The sequence below is a fragment of the Eurosta solidaginis genome, chromosome 3, assembly GCF_040869045.1.
Source record: "Eurosta solidaginis isolate ZX-2024a chromosome 3, ASM4086904v1, whole genome shotgun sequence".
Lineage (NCBI taxonomy): Eukaryota > Metazoa > Arthropoda > Insecta > Diptera > Tephritidae > Eurosta > Eurosta solidaginis.
This window is the reverse complement of record NC_090321.1, coordinates 62,744,278-62,764,052: the sequence shown is the minus strand read 5'-3', so window position 1 is coordinate 62,764,052 and position 19,775 is coordinate 62,744,278. Positions and strand designations below refer to the sequence as shown.

The 19,775-nt window shown below is 39.9% G+C and overlaps 2 protein-coding genes across 9 annotated transcripts in view; both read right to left on the bottom strand.

The window, feature by feature from the left end:
* LOC137243827 (centrosomin-like) overlaps positions 1–19,775 on the bottom strand; it is a 148,535-nt gene that overhangs the window by 13,296 nt on the left and 115,464 nt on the right. For all 8 annotated transcript variants that reach the window (XM_067771988.1, XM_067771987.1, XM_067771993.1 and 5 more), the window contains 3 exons: positions 18,604–18,699; positions 18,253–18,456; positions 11,080–11,349 (listed from right to left, as the gene is read on the bottom strand). In XM_067771988.1, coding sequence (XP_067628089.1) covers positions 11,080–11,349; positions 18,253–18,456; positions 18,604–18,699 — 570 coding nt within the window. The remainder of the gene's footprint in view (positions 1–11,079; positions 11,350–18,252; positions 18,457–18,603; positions 18,700–19,775) is intronic.
* LOC137243829 (uncharacterized) lies at positions 11,396–18,242 on the bottom strand. The gene is made up of 3 exons (XM_067771995.1): positions 17,854–18,242; positions 14,472–15,227; positions 11,396–12,079 (listed from the first exon to the last, which is right to left on the bottom strand). Exons 1-3 carry the CDS (start codon positions 18,004–18,006, stop codon positions 12,005–12,007), a joined length of 984 nt encoding a protein of 327 aa, XP_067628096.1. The 5' UTR covers positions 18,007–18,242; the 3' UTR covers positions 11,396–12,004.

The following is a 19,775-nucleotide window of genomic DNA, read 5'->3' as shown; positions in this document are numbered from 1 at the left end:
CTTCATATACTTATAGGCGACTCTTCCTATTAGATTTGGGAAAATAAAACATCAATACTTGCGCATGATGTTTTTAAACAACATATGAGATAGTGCTGAAATTCGATAATCAAATATCGTTAGCTTAATGTGAAAATGTGCTAAGTAACTTTTTTTGAAAAATTGTATTTTAATGCAGTTTTAAAACTGAATTCAAAATACATCGATCACAAAAAAAAAAATATTTTTATTTTTCATTTTTACGTGCTGTGGGCAATGATGTGTAAATTTGGTAAGTCCTCAGCTGTTAAAAATAATGTGCTAAGTCAACCTGTGAATAATATCAATCTAGTTAGTCTTGCTAGTTATTTCTTTGTGCGCGCATTTTATTTGCGAAATATATAGTTTTCCGTATAACGAATACTGCAGAAGCTGCAAACATCCAAATGCCAGGGAGACAGTAGAAAACTTTATGTGTAAATGCCCGGCTCTAGCTAGAGCCCGGCTCAGGTTCTTTGGAACCCCGTATCTAGAAGACCTCAGAGGGTTATCTGTGATAGCAATCCCGAATATTCTTAATTTTATAAACAACTCTGGCTGGTTGTAATACTTTGACCATAACATTCCGTAGGTTTTTAGACGAGTTACATGGCATCAAAACGGCTTTAAATAGCTACTTGGGCGACCATGGTCGCAGCCATTTCACCTACCTACCTACCTACTATATAGTTTTAGTGTTCTATTTCAAGCATTAAAGGTGAGGAGTGATGTTTATTAACTAATTTTAGAAAATTAAAAAAAAAAAAAACAATCTGTTAGTAAGCATCGATGGCTTTGGATGACAACAATAATGGTGCTACACAATCACTTGAAATCAACGATAGTTGCTTTTTTGGCAATGAAAGCGATGATGGTGTTTATGGACTTGTGCCATATGGCTTTCATACAGATTCAGAAGAATCCCTAAATATACTTGTAAAAAGCAAAAAAAGAAGAAAATGATGCATGATTTGTGGCACAAAATAAAAAGCGAAGAGAGTGCGGTAAAATATACCTGGGAAGACAAAAAAAGAGCGATACATGGAAATATAACGTACTAAAGGAAGCAAGGGCTATAGAAAGAGATGCAGATGTACAAAAAAAAAATGGAACTGCTACTATGAGATGCGCTTGGGTAACGGATGCCCAAGGACAAGATCTGTTTAATAACTTCTGGCTTATGGACACAAATCAAAAAAAAAAATATATGTCAACACATTAGTTGATAGTAGTCAGCCTGCCAAACCTCGAAAGCGTAAGAATCTTGATGAATCCAGAAGATTCCGTACTTTAAAATACCACTTCAGAGTTGCTGATGGACGGCTACGAGTTTGCGGAAAATTTTTTATTAACACTTTAAGTATAGGTAGACGCTGTGCACTTGATTGTGTGAAGAAACCTTTGGTTGCCCACGAAAATACGTCAAAAATAGTTGAACGAAACTGTTCTCAAGAGAAAAAATGTTTGCATTTATTTTCGGATTCGCTTCCAATGATGGAATCCCATTACTGTCGCGCTGTACATCAAAAAAATATCTTCCTCCCGAATGGAGATCTAAGCAAATGATTTATGATCGTTACTGCAAATATTGGTGTGCAACACGCAACGTGCGTCCACTTTCAATAGCGGCATTTCATTCCGTCTTTCCTACTCAGAACTTGGGTTTGTTTTTACCAAAAAAGGACCAATGCTAATTATGTGCACGATATTCTCTTGGCAGCCTTCCTTTAGAAGATTATATTAACCATCAACAACAAAGGAACAGGCAAGAACAGAGAAACAAAAAGATAAATTAGATGAAGTAACTGTTTTCACTGTGGATCTGCAAGCTGTGCTTATGGCCCCAAAGTCGCAAGTAAGCAGCTCATATTACCGAAAAAAACTCCAGATACACAATTTGGTTTTTGATAACCTTATTAACAAAAAAGCATATTGCTTTCTATGGAATGAGGTAGAAGGAGGAGTGAATGCGGAAGAATTTGCTAGTGTGTGGATGTATTTTATTGTAAACAAAGTTCTTCCAACCCTTAGCAGCAATGATGGCCCTCCTAAAATAATCACCCTTATCGCGAAGTTAACGCGGAAAAGTGTTCGCCTTCACTTCTTTTGTTCGAGTGAACTTTTTCCGCCTATCGGCAATTTCGGGCGAACAAGAGTTCACTTCGAAACAGCTGATGCTCTATTGTGAATTGGCAGTGAACAAATAATTTACTTACAATTGTGTAAATTTTGTAGCCAAGCATATATTTCCTTAAAATACAACAAAAATAGAAATAAAAAATTTATAAAATAATGTTTAGTATTGAGATTAGGTTGGTATTGATTGAGCTCGGGGAGAATAAAAATGTGAAACCGATTCGGAGGCAATTAAGGGGCAGTTCTACCGCTTTGGAGCTGAATGATTCACTGTAATCTAAAAATTACTATTTTCAGCACTTTTGAATAACAAGTTAATTTTCTTCAATTAGCTTTCGCCAATATTACAGGCTAAACAAGCCGGCATTCTAATATTTGCTAGATATTTTTGCCAACTCCTTGCCACCATTGAAGCAAAAATTTGGAGTTCCACCAATTGTAAAGTTGAGTACATGTCTTCGTTTTTGCGCATAGGGAAAATGCATTGGAAATGACTATTAAGTGAGTCTTAGCCAATCTTGTTTCAGTGAGGTGCTCTACATTTTGCAACCGTTGCTTTGTCCACTATGGATAACTTGGCCGACTGATACGTTATCATAAAAATAAAATTTACATACTTAGCAATACAGGAATTTCACCTTTTTCCACCCAGCTTCCGATTGTGCATTATTTATTGATTTATCTCTAATAATAAAAGTACATATAATTATAAGAGTATCAAATTTCAAAACAAAAAATTATTTACATTTTGTTTTCCTCTCGTTCGCCTGTAAAATATAAGTGAACAAATTCGGGTTTCCCAGCTGTTCATTTCGCCCGAACAAAGAGTTGCCGATAAGGTGAAATCTTTTTCGAACACGAAACATTTTTTCGCCACCCTCTGCGATAGGGTCAACGAAAACTGTGAATATTTTCGGGTGAAAATAAAACTCGCGATAAGGGTGAATATTTTATAGCGATGGGTGCACATACCAAAATCGGAATTGTCTTATGAGCAACGTACTCCTTAATGTAGCTATGAAATATAACATTGTAATAGAGCAAAAAATTTTAGAGCCAGGTCATACTCAAATGGAGGCAGATAGCGTACATGCATCCAATGAGCGTGCTATGCGAAATAGAGATATCAATGTACCCGCCGAATATATTGAAATATGTAAAGGAGCGCGAAAGAATCCCGAGCCGTACGATGTGACTTATTTAAATTATGACTTTTTAAAAAATTTAACAGGGTACAATTTTGTAAGAGTATTCGTACTGGACGTGGCAAGGGCGATGCAAAAGTTACAGATGTTCGGGGCTTACGATACACACCAACTCAAGAAATTTTTTACAAATTACTCTTTTCGGATTCTTGGACAATATTACCCCTAACTAATTTCTTAAAACTTTTTATATATATGTTATTTTCCTATATGCCAATAAAAATGTTCCTTTATATTTTTAAAAATATTGAGCTCTCATTATTTTGAAAACCATGGAGAAACATATTGAGTAAAAAGTTACCACAGTCAGGAGAAAAAGTTTTGAGTGCGGAAATTGTGCTAAGTCATAAAATAGCTGCTGGGTTAGCATACATGATTTTTATTTATCTTTTTCACAGCTTCTACACTCAAAAGTATTGCCACTAAGGTACCCTCATTCACAGTTTTGAAAAAAGGTTATTTCAAAAATTTTCCAGTCAAACAAACCACCGCTGTATAGCTAAATGGTTAGCGCAGCATGCCTAAAGCGTACTGATGATGAAGGCTTAGCACCCTTCGAAATGGATCTATCTGCGCAGCTATGGCAAGTTGTCTGAAAAATTTTCTACTTACTATTCCAAAAACAAAATACAATTTTTCAAATTTAGAAAAATTAAAAAATAACAATAGGTAGGTTGAACTGGCCGGTCCATGAGGACCTCACATAGACTGATTGAGTCCGTAGTGTTACCAGAAGTTTGTTTTAACGACCAAACTGAAAAACCCTATCAAAAACCAGGACCTATGTTATAAAATAACTCCGTCCTCTTGGCAAATACTAGAAGCTTCCTAGGACTTAAGCCACTTGCTGCTTCTAGATCTGACAGCTGTATCACTCCTAATAGCTGGAGTCTTAGCCTGGCAAGTGCAGGGCACGAGCACAGAACGTGCTCGATCGTTTCCTCCTCCAACCCGCACTTCCTACACCTGCTATCACTGACCAAGCCTAATTTAAAGGCATGTGACGCCAGAAGGCAGTGTCCAGTCAGAATACCCGTCATGAGTCTACAGTCCTCTCTTTTTAATGATAGAAGCAACTGTGTTAGTCTAAGGTTGTAAGACCTACACATAATCTTCGACACTTTACAGCCCCGCGCTTGAACCCACGCCTTTTCTGCTTGGTCGATCATGTGCACCTCTCGCCTTCGCTTAATCTCGCCCAATCTAATTGGGACGTCTACGGAGCAAGCTTCAAGGGATGCGCCCTTTTTAGCTAATTCGTCCGCTTTTTCATTCCCATCTATTCCCATATGCCCTGGGACCCAATATAGATGTATGCTTCTCCCTGTCCCGATTCTCTCCAGAGACTGCTTACACTCTAACACGCATTTAGATGCTGTGCTATGCGAGATTATTGCCTTAATTGCTGTTTGACTGTCAATATAAAAGTTAACACGGTTGCAGCTTAAGCTATTCTCTTCCAGGGTTTCTACTGCTTTGGTTACGGCTAATATTTCCGATTGGAAAACGCTACAGTAATCCGGCAGCCTGTAGGATCTGCTTAATTCCGGATCAGCGCAGTATACCGCAGACCCTACTCCTTCCACTATTTTGGAACCATCGGTGTACACATGTATCGCCTCGTCCGCCATTTGCGCACCCTTGCGCCAACCGTCCACCTCTATTGTGGCCTTAAGATCTCCCTCAAAGTGCAGGTAGGGAATCATGTAGTCTGTTCGTCTTGTGACTGAGGACGCTATACTACTATGGCCATATGGTCGGCGCTCAAACTGCCCCGAAGCATCGAGCCTGGTTGCGGTCGTTAACGCTTTGTTCTTTGCTACCAGGTCTACAGGTGGAATGTGCAGAATGGCATACAGTGCAGCCGTCGGGGTTGTTTTCAGGGCTCCCGTAATGCAAAGCATCGATAGTCTGCATACCCCCTCTAATTTTTTGAGGTATGTTGTTTTTTGTGTGGCTTTCCACCAAACAAGAACTCCATAGTATAGAATAGGGCTTACAATCGCTGTAAAAACCCAATGAGAAAGAGAGGGCGATAGGCCCCACGTACACCCCAGCATTCTTTTACATGCATAGAGTGCCGTTGAGGCCTTCTTGACCCTCTCCTCCACGTTGAGCTTCCATGACAGCTTACTGTCTAGGATGATTCCTAGATATTTTGTGCAAGGTTTCTCCTGTAAGGTCACCGCTCCTAACTTAGGCCTGGTCCAATTTGGGACCTTGTACCTCTTTGTAAACAAGACCATATCCGTCTTCTCCGCATTGACTTTCAGCCCGACATTAGATGCCCAGGTATGAATATCCCGAAGCGCCCGATCCATCAAAGAACTAATCGTTGGAAGGCATTTTCCACTTATGACAATTGCAACGTCATCTGCGTAAGCCGTAAGTTTTACGGGTCCCTCATCGAATTGCCTGAGCAGTTGGTTGATGACCAGTGTCCACAGCAGAGGTGATAGCACGCCTCCCTGCGGCGTGCCCCTGTCCACTGATTTCGTGGCCTCGTACAATCCCCATTGTGATGTAATCTTCCTGCAATTTAACATGCAGCCGATCCATCTGATTAAGGCAGGATGTACTTTAATGTAATTAAGACCATCCATAATCGCCCATTTTGCAACATTATTGAAAGCCCCGGCAATGTCCAAGAAGACTCCTAGAGCATACTCCTTATATTCCAGGGATTTCTCTATGCTTATTACCACCCTATGCAATGCGGTGTCTACCGACTTGCCTTTGGTGTACGCATGCTGTGTTGTGGAGAGCAGCTTTTCATCCACGTTGGACTTTATGTACACATCTATCAGCCTCTCGAAGGTTTTGAGCAGAAATGATGTTAAGCTAATGGGTCTATAGTCTTTGGGATACACGTGACCGATCTTCCCCGCCTTTGGTAGAAAAGCTACACGAGCAGTTCTCCAAGAGTGCGGTACATGATTCAGTCTTATGCACCCATCGAATATTATTTGAAGCCATTCCACGACCGCCCTACTTGAGACTTGTAGCATGGCTGGGAATATACCATCTGGGCCCGGCGATTTAAACTTAGAAAACGTCTTCACTGCCCACTCGATCTTGGTATCGGTCACCAAGCCCGGCACCACTAGCTCCGTGATCGAAGTGTGAGTGATGTCTGCTGGTTCTTCTAAACCGTCTCCCGATGGGAAATGTGTATCGAGAAGCACCTTAAGGGATTCCTCACTATCACGTGACCATTCCCCGTTCTCTTTCTTTATTAGTCCCTGGACTATGTTTCCCTTTGCTAGGACTTTTTTCAACCGTGCTGTTTCACTGGAGCACTCTATGTCCGTACAGAAACTTTTCCATGAGTTTCTCTTCGCCCTGGTAATTTCACGCTTGTAGATCCTCAGTAGATCCCTGTACTCGTCCCGACACGCTTCGCTTTCCGCGGTCTTTGCGAGTTTAAACATTTCTTTTACCTGTCTTCTTAGAAGACTCAGCTCATTGCTCCACCATGGCGGCTTTGCTTTTCCTCTGAATCTTCTTAGAGGGCAAGCTTTGTTATACGCAGTCATAAGCGTCCTTGTTAGGAATTCATTCGACTCCTCCAGTTCCTCTACATTAGCAACCTCTTTGGGTTGTCCCAGTTTCGTTTCTACATGTTTCTGGAATTTAGTCCAATTCGAGCCCTAGGGTTTCTAAAGGTTCCTCCCTTCTCTACCCTCTTTAGTGGGATGCTGAAGCTTATATACGCATGGTCGGAGAAGGATGGTCTATCGAGAACCATCCAATCATACCTTGATATATCACGCTCGGAGCTCAATGTAATATCCAGAACATTGCTGGATGTTGGACCAATGTATGTGGGAACATTTCCCCTGTTGGCTATCTGCAAATTGGTTTGCAGGATGTAACAAAATAGAGATTCGCCTCTCTCGTTCGTATCTGCTCCTCCCCACGCATTGTGGTGCGCATTTGCATCTGCGCCTATGACCAACCGCCCTTTGCGCCCTTCCTCCTGTACTAGCCTTTTGCACTCCATCGGTGGAACCTCCGCAGCATGGGCCATGTAGCAGGACGCCAGGATAAATGCCTGCTTATTCTTTTGCTCAACGGCCACTGCTACGAGATCCTCGGTGGTGTAATTAGGCAGCATATATGAATGCAGCTGTTTCCTTACCATTACTACAGCTCGCACCCGTCCTTCCGTTTGTGCGTAGTAAACGCCAAACCCGCGCGCGCTAAGTCCAGAAACCTTTCCTCCCGATGAGAGCCACGGCTCCTGGATCAGCGCCACGTCAAACGAACCCTCCTCAAGGGTTAGGAGGAGTTCGCTCGACGCCACTTTACTGTGTTGGAGGTTTATCTGTAGGACTCGCAGCACCATTGGGCTGTTTGTCCCCCTCCAGCACCTTCGTCTTGACGTCGTCGTCCTCCTCTTGCCCTTTTGGTTTAGAGTATTCGAGGCGCCCTTCAGCCCCTCGTGAATGTTGTGCCGTGTGTTCCTCTGTGCGAGTCACAGCACCATTTAGCGTTTGGTCCTCTTCTAGCACGTTCGTGGTGACGTCGGGGACCTCCACCTGTCTTTTTTCCCTTAGGCTTCTGAGGTCCTTTTCGACTTCGCCCACTTCCAGCGTGTTAGGATTTTTATCCTCGGGACTTCTTTTCCTGAGTCGCATGTAAATTTTGCCAGTGCCAAAGGACATTTTGCCAAGCTGCGTGTACAAAATATCCTCCGCCTGCTTGTTTATTTGGAAGATGTAGAACTGACCATCCTCGGTAGGCCGAGATACAGTAAGTACCTTCCAATCCTGTGTCGGTATGTTCGGGTTCTCATTCTGCAGAAGTCGCAGTGTATCCTCCGACTTCATCACGCATGGTATCCATACCTTAACTTTTGGTACCGTGGGGATTTGCGCTTTATCCACCACCTCAAACCGCGCGTTCGTGCCTTGCCTTTGGAGGTTTGGAACGACTTCCTCCAGCCACCGCAAGCTCGCGATGTTGTCGCACGCTATCATCTTCACACCATTATACCATCCCCCCGAATCAAAGGTTGGAAGGGGCTCACTTGGTTGTTCCCGCATCATCTTAAGCATTAAGCTAATAAGCTCCCTTTCCACAGATCTCCACCTTTCAGTAGTCATTTGTCCGAACGGACTGCTACGATCAACCAGCGCCACAGTCAGTGACTGCTTTGCCACATCACTCATCTTCTCGGGAAAAGCAGGAGTCTTAGTGTTATCTCCCTTTGGAACCTCCGAGAACACCGGAGTCTTCGCGTTAACTCCCTTTAGCGCCTCCGAGAAAGCCGGAGTCTTAGCGTTATCTCCCTTTGGCTTATCTCCTACTTCCGTAGTTGGAACTTCCCTCTGACTGGCAGCTTTCGAGGTAGTTGCTACCTCGCTATTGGAACCCATCTGTCTTACAGCTTTGGGCCTACTTGTCTTGTCTATGCGACTGCCCTGCCTCGCGGCTCTAGGACTGGGTCCTTTCTGCCTCTTGAAAGCAGGCTTGTCGCCTTCTGCCTTCTGCCATTCGACGCTTCTTCCTCCTCGTACCGGTTGCAGAACCGAGGGTTTCTCGCAGCAAACCTTTTGAACTGCCTTCGACCTACTTCTACCGCTTCATGGGCCCATTCCAAGCGCTCGATCTCCACTTCTGTTGGGTCGACCACTGCTCCCAAGCGTTGTACAATTCTTAGTGCTGCACGGTACTGCGAGAGAGCTCTTTTACTGCCTCTGCTCCGTACCCTTCTCCACTCTTCTACTCCGTTTTCATTTGTGTGCTTCTCCAACACGGAGTTCATTGAATCAGCACTACTCTCGCTCCCCGAGTCCGACGCATCGCTTAATTCGTATTTGTCGTCCCTGGATTGCGACTCAGTCCTCCTCTTTACATCCTCCTTATTACGTTCAGGTAATGAGTTGTTCATCTTGGTCGTACGACCACCTGCCCGACAAGGCGGGCTCAGCGGTCCAGTATTATATACGGGGAAAGAACCGTCCGCCACAGCAGCGCCCCTTACTGCGGTAAGGCCATAAATACTTCCCGAGATGGCCCGGTATCGGGAAGGCTCCGTTCGAATACAGCCGAATTTATCCCCTGGCTGCAAATCGTCCAATAGGCACGGTCCGCATAACACCCTGGATTAGGGGTTGGCAGTTCTTGGTCACCGACATCCCGCCGCCCTCCTATGAGGCGAAACGGCGTAGATGTCAGTCCTAAACAGCTCCGCCTCATAGTCGGGCGCTATGGAGTTCGGCTAAGCCCTCACACCAACGACAAGGTGCCTACCCTAGTGAGGGAAAAATAACAATAATTATCATTAGAAAAAAATTATTGTTCTGGCCTTGAGCTCGAATCGAACCTTGAATCAGTTATTTCAAAAATTACGAATTTTTTTTCGTCTCCAGTAAAATTCGTAAAAAGTGACTTACCACATTTTGACATTAAGCTAACGATATATAAAGTGGACTTATATGTGTTAAACTCCTCAAAAAATTTTTTGCGTGTTTTAAGCCGCCTGTTAAATTTTGGAAAATATCACGGAAATGTGCACCGGTTTTGGTAATTTTCAGAAAAAATATTATATTGTAACGAATTTAGGAAAATTCCGCTTATTCCAAACCTTCTGTTAATGTTCCAATCGCTAAACTGTTGAATAAATAACTCCAATATTATGTATTGAAAAATCGTCTTTATTAGACTACTTTGAGAGTACTTCACAATTAAACTTCACTTCGCAACTGATAGCGTGCTTAAATCAAACTGATTACTGACTACTAAGCTTTCGCTGGTTTTATACTCTCTGTTGCCTCGTTCACACATTTCTTCTAAGGTCTAGTAACTTCGAGAACTTCATGCATGGTTACCAGCCATATATGTACATGTATATTTGTAGTTTATAGTCTCTCGCATAGCCATATGCGTGTGTATATGTGAGTACTACTTCGGCTGATGATTACATGTGTTTGTGCCTAGCTCTCCATTGCCTTGTATGTATGTGAGTAAATGATGATTGATTTGTTTACGTACACAGGAGTGGCAACTTGCTTTATTGTTGTTGTGTTTAATAACCTTAGTGATGTGAGTATCAGTTAGTGATGCTAATATTCGACACAATATGAAATGAAAAAGCTTTTCTCGTGTATGTGTGAGCATCCTCTGAATCTTCTTCACATATTCGGATTTGCATCCGACAAAGGACAATCCACATCGATAACACTCCCCAAAACCTTCGGGGAGAGTCCTTATCGCTTCAAAAACAACAACAAGAACAGGTTCAATTGGCAGTAAGTAGTCCTAGGAAATAGCTCTTACCGCTTTATATGACGGCAAGTGAGCGATGTAGTCTCGTAAAACCCGTTTTGGTCAAGTTTAGAATGAAGTTTTGGTTTGGTTCAAACTTAGCATTGAAATTTCTAAAACAACACAGAACTAGCAGGTGGCGCTACAGTCATTTTAAGGATGACAATTGTTTCTTGAAAAATATTCTGGTATAGGACGCTTTCGAACTGGTAGACAGGATAATGTACTATTCAACTCAGCAGTCGATTTGTTGTTCGATTTCTTTTCAATTTTATAATGCAAAGTTCTAAAAAAAAGACCAAACAGGTGGCGCAGGAGACATTTAACTTTGAAAATCCCTCTATCGGCATGCGGCCTGGTATTAGATGCTAGTAAGGGACTGTGTATTCATGTTATAAACTTTTAAAATTCGTTCGGTTTCAAATTTATATGGACACACACAACTTACCTGTAAGTCAGCAGTCTTCTTCTTCACTTCAGCTTCCAGACTTTTGATTTTGCTCTCATGATCACATTTTTGTGTATTCGATTGCAATGCCTCCGTATCACTCAAAGCACGATACGAACCGTCTTGCAGATTCTTCTCGCGTTGCATCATTTGTTTTAAGGTACGACAAGAGGCATCATAACTTTTACGCATTTTTTCCAATTCTTGCTGGATATCATCCAATTCGCACAATTTATTAGCCAATTCGATTTTTTTCTCTTTTACTTCAATCTGTGTGAAAGAGAAAGTGAAATGTGAAAACATTTACCAGCTAGTCATAATTTTTTTAACTAATTTTTATCGCTTTCAGCTTTTCATTGCATTTGAGGTGGAATTTTAGTAGTAAACAAACTTAATTTATTTCTGTTTCATGAAAAAAAAACTTACAAGGGTTTTTACAAACATACAAAATTTTTTCATATAAAAATATATAAATACATATATATGTACATATATGTGTACTAAACATAAATATTTAAAATCCGCCGCAAAATACACACATCAACATACACATAGTAGAAATACGAATATTCTATGATGATTATTATAAGAAAATTTCAATACATAAAACAATAATTCGATATGCACAACAAATTCGAAATTCACTCAATTAAGTAGCAGCCAATAGCATAGCATCCAAAGCGTTCTTCCGCGCCTAATACGCATTTCTTCGGCTACTTCAACTAATTCTCGGCGTCTTCTTTTCAACACAATTTTCTGCGATCTTTCAAACTGCGTATCATTCGTACCCATTGACAGTGAAACAAATTTTGACCAGCACATGGAAAGCAGTTTCTTAGCGATGTAAAACCCAAAGGAATGTGTTGTGGTGTGTGACCAATATTTAGATATAATGTTTGAAATGATATGAGATAATATGTGAAACTCATTGAAAATTTCCAAATTTTGAATAAACAAAGCGTATGCCATCCACATTGGATAATTGATGGTGCTTCTTCTTCTAAAAGTGTAAAAAATCATTTATTTAATTGTTAAAGTATTATACCAATAACAGCCCAAGTTTATGCGGAACCGAATATTATAGCTATACCCAGTAGTGAGCTTGTATGGCACACAAAATATCAAGTTTTTCTTTGAATATAAAAAAAGAGTGAAAATTGGTCGACTTGACTTAGAATGACCTCCATATTGAGCAGCGCAACTTTGCTTTAGGTAGCATGATTTCAACTCTGAATGATAGGTCCACATCTATACACTGAATTCTCAAAAATGTTTGCGTTTTCAAGTCAAATATTTTGCGTTCATATTAAATTCGAAACTTTAAGCCTTAAAAATGTACATATTTGCTTCTAACGAAAATTCGATGCTCGAAACTGAAAAATTTCGAATATTATCATTCGAGTTACAAAAAATCCGTCTGCTAGATTTATTCGCTGATAAAATAAAAAATATCTGATTTTTTTCAAATTTTGTTTCGAAAAACGAGGTTTTTAGCGACGTTCGAAATTTGAAAATTTACATTTATTCGTTGCCAAAATACGAAATTTGCCAAACCTTTCTCGAACCCCGATATTTTCAGCAATGTTCGAAATTAGTAAATTCCGCGCACTATCATTCGAAATACAAAATATGCGCTTGTTAGATTTACTCGTTGACAAAATAAAAAAATGTCTAAGGTTTTTTTTATTTAAATTTTCACGATGCATTCGTTTTTCCCGTTACAAGATATGTTTAGAAGGTTAAATGCTTAATATGAACTTCAGAGTAATTTTTTGCCTGTTATAACAATTTTCGAAATCGCAAAGTGTTCGGTCGTATCAACATTATGCGACAAAATCAACTTCTTTTCTGGGTATTGGACCAAACCTACTTTTTTGTAGAGATTGAGGCTTAAGTAGACAAAGTACTATCTCCGTTTTTCGAAGTTAGCCTCCAAAAAATAGATATCGGCTTTCGAAGTTCGAAATTCTACATTTGGAAATTTTATTTTTTTTTTTTTTGTTAACGCGTTCAGCAAATTTTAAAAGGAAAAATATGGTCGTGGCCCGCTCTTTTCCCTTATTTGAAGGCCTGATTTTTTTTTTTTTTTTTTTTTTTGAGAAATTTAGTATAACAGCTGTTATACGAAGTGAAAAGTCAGATAGTCCCATGATAGTGGGTACTACTTTCATGTCTGCACATACTCTCTACTAGAATTGCTCGTACTGTTTTTGTTTTTTTTTAAAAGAATTCAGCCATTCAAATAAAAGAAAAAGGCGGACCACAACCACATTTTTACTTTTTAATTTGCTGAACGCGTTAACAAAAAAAAAAAATTCGAAATGTAGAATTTCGAACTTTGAAAACCGATATCTATTTTTTTGAGGCTAACTTGGAAAAACGGAGATAGTACTTTGTATACTTAAGCCTCAATCTCTACAAAAAAAGTGGGTTTGGTCCAATACCCATCCGGTTGTTGCACAGTGTAATCGAAAATAATAATGTGGGCAATTCAAGTTTAATTACTGCCGAGTCAAACCATTTTACGATCTTACATGTTTTCGAAATTGAAAATGTAGGTGTATTGGTGGCTTACCTACCAAATATATTTGCTCGGAAGAAGATATTTTCAGCGATGTGCGAAATTTTCGAAATTAAAAATTTTGCACGGCATGCGCTTCGTATATTTATATGTTGCAAATTTACCGAATTTCGTTCGAAAAACGAAACTTCAGCGATGTTCGAAATTTAAGAAACCGCGCACTATTTTCCTCTGTGTTTAAAATTTTCTGAAGATTTCCGCATTTTGTTCGAATAACGAAATTCGAAATTTCAGAAACCGCGCATTATTTTCCAGTAAGGATTAAGTTTTGAAAGTTCAATTGCATATAAGAATTTTCGACCGGTATTCAGGGATTTTTGTTTTCAATTTTCGAAGTTCCAAAATAGTTATTTCATGGTCTAACATAATAAATTTCGGATGGTTCGGACTTAACTTCTGCGTTTTTCGAAATTGAAAATGTATGTGTATTGTGGCTATATGAGCGTTCTTAATGTATTTCCTCGGAAGAAAACATTGTTAGCGAAGTTCAAAATTTTCGAAGATGAAAATTTCGGATTATCAGAAGCATAGAATACATATTTTATATAAATTTACTTATTCCAAAATATGCAATTTTTGAAGATTTTAAAATTGTCTAACTCGGAAAGTTTTTCGATTCCAATGTAAATTCACTGTCACTGACGACTTTGCGAAAATTCCGCAAAGTTAATATTTCGATAAAACAACGGACATAGGGACCGTTGAATTCAAAGGGCCTTGTCTTTCTATATTTTGATGCTGAGTACTTTCGAAAAACTGCACTACTGGGTAGCGAACCTCAGAAAAAATCGTATTTTCACATCAAACTCACCGGCTGCGTCGCATACTCCCGCCGATTGGGCGGTGGCGGAGACCCCTCTCGGCAGCTCCCAAAAACACTGCAGGTGGAAAAATTTGCTTGCAATGATGTACAACTATTGGAACGAGATGTACATGGCACACCACCGCCACACTCTCCGCAACCAGCAAACATGCTCGCATCGCTGATTGTGTAACGTATTGGAAATCCCGGCTCATGATCGCTACACTCCAATTCATCACATGCAATGTTAGTGCCATCACCAACGCCAATGCTATAGCGACTACTCCCACTTCCGATGCCACACTGATGATGTTGATATTGACGACGATGTGGACTACAACCATCATGCATGTAACAATTTTTCACTAAGGCGCTACTCTCCGGCATATCGCGTTCACATTTCTCAACTTTATTATATTTCGTAGAAGTATTACTATAGTTTACACATAATTTTTGCTTGAGTAAATATTCTGCATGGAAATCACCGCGCGCCTTCAACATATCATAATAATTCGTTTCGTAATTTTTATTACAATCGACTGGTTTCTCATCATATTCATGACCATATTGCTTATAGATTTCTTCCTTTTCAATGGTGAAACATTCATTTTTGCTTCGTTGTAATTTGCCGATAATGGCACGGAAGAAACGATTCTCACGTTTGGCCAAATTACGTTCGAAATTCATTTTGGTTACCATTTTTTCATAATCTTGAATGCGTTCGAGTAGTCGTGCCGTATTTGCTGTCTTGATGGAAATCGTCGACTTGTGAATGGGGTTTGGAAAAAGGTAAGGGCAAAGGAAAAAATTTTGAAAACTTAAAATAGAAAATGCAAAGCGTGTGTGCGCAACTCCAAAAATGTGAATGAAAGGCCAAACTTCTATTGAAAAAAAAAAACAACTATAAACAAAATGTGTACAGGACTCAAGGTCAGCAATTAAGCGTTAACGGAAAGGATGAGCAGCTTCAGCAGTTTCAAGGAAGCCATTCCACTGTATATGTTCGCAGCAGTCGTTGTTCTGTGTATGTATACTCCAAACCGCCCAACCTGCGGGCGCTGGCTATCCCTGCCCAACAGTACCTCAAATATCAAAGCAACGATTGTTGTTGGTTTTGTTGTAACTCGTAGACACTCTCATGAGGCTTTGTGGAGTGTTATCGATGTTGATGGTATTTGTCCTGAAATAGATCCGTACGCTCTAGAAAGTAACACCGTTAAGATACAAACCGATAAGATACAAAAAGTTCTAGAAAGAAGCACTCGATCGTGTCGTGAAGGATTAGTATGACTGCTATGAAACTTTTAGGTCATGCAACATGTTTCTAAGTTATCTTATGCAAAGATGTGTTTAAAGCACTTGCTGCTCGTGTTTGTGTGAATATTCACAGGCGTCCAACAGTCGGGCGCTATAATTTCCCATTCTACATCGTCTCCTAAGGCATAGAAACGGTTGCTGTTGGTTTAGTTATAACGATACACTTCCCGGAGGTTTTGGGGAGTGTTGATGGTACTTGCCGGATATAGATTAGTCTAGAAACTAACAAGATTAAGATACATCCCGACCATCTCTCACCATCTGAACCTTCTAGGTCATGCAAACTTTGTCTAAGCTATCATAAGTTCGGATTTCTTGATTATGTCTTCAAAATTAACTCGCTGCAAGTGCTAGGCTTGCAGCTTTGGACAAGACCAATAAATATCACATTTTTTCACTTTAAGTTCACTGGGGTTCCGCCTGAGGTATAGCTCGAAATAATATTTGAGATGAAAGAACTTTTTGTCTATCTGAAAAGAATTGCGATTTAAAATTACATTACATTCTGTTATGCGGCTCTGTATTAAAATAGCAAATCTACTTCAGGCTGGGTTGCGTACTTGCAAATAAAATTCCAGAGAAACTTCTGAGAAAAAAGGTGTGCGTAATTGCAGAATTCTGAAAATCTCGCAGTATTCTGCTCACACATAACACATGATTATTTTAGGGAAGGACCCATGAGCTACTGCACTTTTGCAACCCCGCTGTAGCAAGAACAAAAGTTGTTCCTCAGCTATCTCAAACAACACTCGGTTTCCTCAGGCTACTAGTGCGTAGAAGTTTATGCATATATGTACATGCGATTGCTACCTTGAAAATTTAGTTTCGAAATCACATAGTTCAAAGTTGGTATTTCTTTCTATGCTTCAACTATCGATAAAGGTTCATATGCGCTGGCTCTGACGCCAACTGCTTGTATCGGGGCTGGATTGGAGCTATTCAGGGTGCGTTAAGAAAAGTGGGCCACTTTTGAAGTCTTATTTACCCTATACTTCAGTTTGTTGTCAAAGAGTGTATGCGCTGGCAGGTCGTGGACTATGCTAACTACATGGAAATCCTTACCAGGAAGAAGTCTTTGCGTTACACTATTCGCCATAGTCGCACGAGGCTGGTGTACAGGCCCGAATACTGTAAATGAGCAGTAGTAAGACCAAAGTCAAAAATCCTTTCACTTAAACCACCCTCTACCGTGTGAAGCGGGGTTATTTGGATATATCTTTAATCCACTGCCGGCACATCTGATCTTGTTGTCATATAAATATTGTGGCAAATATTAGCTCTATACATCACTATGCTGCTACTAAATAAATGCACAACAACAATAAAGTAAGCAGACACACTTATGTGCATGTACATAGTAAAGCAAGCGGTCACACTTATGTACATGAACACATCAAAGCAAGCAGCCATACGTACACATAACCAGCAGCTTGAAGAAAGAGAAACAATCACACATCACGTTATCAGCTAGAACAGAAGTTGTTACTCACACGTACACACGCATATAGCTAAATAACCAAGTATGAGATACAACTGTTCCAGAAGACATGTTCGTGAAAAGTCTAGACCTTGGCAGAAATATGCGAACGAGGCAACAGAGTATAAAAGCAACGCAAGCTGAGGAAAAACGAGTCAGTTTTTATTTTAACACGCTTTAGCGAGGTACGCGAGTACTACTCCCAAAGTAGTCTTAATAAAGGACTGAATATTTGAGTTATTTATTCGACAGTTCAGCGATTCGAACGATAGCAGAATAGTAGAATTTCTCAAAATTCGTTACAATATCCCTGTAAGTTGAAGCGTAAACCTCCTATCCTGATCGCTTACATACGAATAGACAAGCGTAAGCTCCGTAAGCCCACTGAGGCAACATCGTCTAGAGCTGATTAGGTTCAAGATTTTGGATAAGAGCTCTAGTATGTTTCGGAAATAAATGTATGTGTTGTCTAGAATACGATGTTGCTTCTACGAATTTTAGCATGGTTACGAACTTTAAAGAGCTCCTATGGAACGCTACAAAAGCAAAAATATCTACCATTAATCTAACCGGTAACAAACAAGCGTTATAACTTACTTGCATTTTACTAAGAGCATCCTGTTGTTCACGCATTCTTCTTTCACACACTTTCATATTCGAAAATTCTTTACGGAAATTATCTTGAGTAGCTTTCAAAGCATCGATTAAATTACGATTATCTTCTTTCAAATCGGCATTAGTAATGCGCATACTTTTCAAGTTAAGCTTTTTAAGTGGCGTGCAGTTATTAGGATAAGGGATAAGAAAAAGGATAGATGGGTAAAATTGACAAATGGCAGGTTAAACGAAAAAGCAAAAGGAACGCAAAATCGAAACCAAATATATTTAACTGTACCACTTACGTAATTGCTTTCAACACCTCAAATGCAATTCAAACTTACATAAAAACTGCACCTAAGTTAAAACTTATAACTATAAAATCTACTTCTAACTTACCTCTATATTTGCTATGTCACGCTCTTTGTTTTCCAACATTTCCTGTAGCTCAGCATTTTGAAATGCCAACTCTTTTACTTTTTCTTCATACTCTTTGATAGTCTCATCGCGTTTTGTGATTGTCTCTTCCAATTTGTCATTTTGTGTTTGTAACGCAAGCATTTTTTCTGCAGATTGCGTAACCATGCCTTCAAGTTCGCGTATCTAATAGTGTTTGGTGTAAAGATTAATCGATTAGAAAAAGCAAAAGTTTCGAAAAAAAGCAAAAAATAATTGTTAAGTTTTTGAGTTTTTTTTTTTTGTAATTTATTTAATTATACGCAATAATAAGCTAAGTAAAATTGTACAAACTTTTTGTAAGGTATTCACATTCTCCGAAATCTCTGAGCGTCCAGTCAAATCATTCATAAAGCCACTTCGGTTAGACTTTTCCATATCACGTTCCATCTGCGAAAAGGAAGTAATAAAAGAGTTGGTATTAGTTAATTAATTAATTCGACCAATTTAAATACGATTCATTTTCGATTCATCCGATCAAAGAGATCCCAATCCCCGAATTCGACTAACTAGTTTGAAGCAAAAACAACAACCGCTGTGCAACAATTTTATAGGGTCTATACATGGTGAGTCCGAAACGCGCTAATTTCAGAATCTAACTAATTTCAGGCGTGTTCCGGTGTTCGAAATCGAGAAAATTTCTCTGAGCGTTCTTGATAGAAGCGGGGTGGATGTTGCGATCACTGAGGCTTTTTTCCGATACGAGAGGGATAATTTTCTATCGTCTCGAGCATGTGGTGGTAAGAATATACCACGAAGATCCCAATAGAAGTGACTGCTCTCGTCCAAGGACTGATAATAAGGCGGAGGCGTCTTTAGGAGGGCAGTACGAATGGTTGTGGCTACGGACTGGACCGATTCGAGCAGCGAAAAAAAAAATGCCATCAGTGTTTGTCGCATGTTAGTTAGGACGGAAAAGGGGCGTCTGGCTTTGAATGGATGATGATGATGGATATCCATCCTAGGCGGGTTCCGCTAATTGTTGCTTAGCCTCAAGCAAGGCGGCATGGTTACAGCACCTATTCCGGAGCCGTAGCTGAATAGTAACGGTAGAACAATTGGTGCACAGTGGGGCAGATAGGACAAAATAATGTGTGCTTGTTAAAAAAGCAGCTTTGGGGTAGCTCGGATACCAATGCGAGAGCTGAGACTTTCATTGTAGATGAGGGGCTCTATATCTGACCCAGGGCGGATTACCCGCTCGTTGTTATAGCAACAAGAGAGCTTTTGGACCTTACCCAGGTTGGTAAGGTAGTAATGAATCTTTTTCTCATTATCGGTATATTTAGTTCTTGGTGAATGAAGTTAGAAATCCTAGACCCACGAATTGGGTCTGTATTGTTGGGAGTTAAACGAAATATTGTGATTAGACGCTCTGGTTGAAAACTTCACCTATGCAATAGGAATATCTTGACGAACTAGACAGCTTCTAAAAGATTACGCTTCAATAAAACTTGCAAGAGCAA

What these genes read in the sequence shown, in the direction of transcription:
- LOC137243829 (XM_067771995.1), bottom strand. Translation starts at nt 18,006, where the DNA reads ATGCGCATTACTAATGCCGATTTGAAAGAAGATAATCGTAATTTAATC. An exon ending in ATGCTCTTAGTAAAATGCAA is followed by an intron (nt 15,228 to 17,853) that starts GTAAGTTATAAC and finishes CCCATTCACAAG; the next exon opens with TCGACGATTTCCATCAAGAC. An exon ending in GGGAGTATGCGACGCAGCCG is followed by an intron (nt 12,080 to 14,471) that starts GTGAGTTTGATG and finishes TTACACTTTTAG; the next exon opens with AAGAAGAAGCACCATCAATT.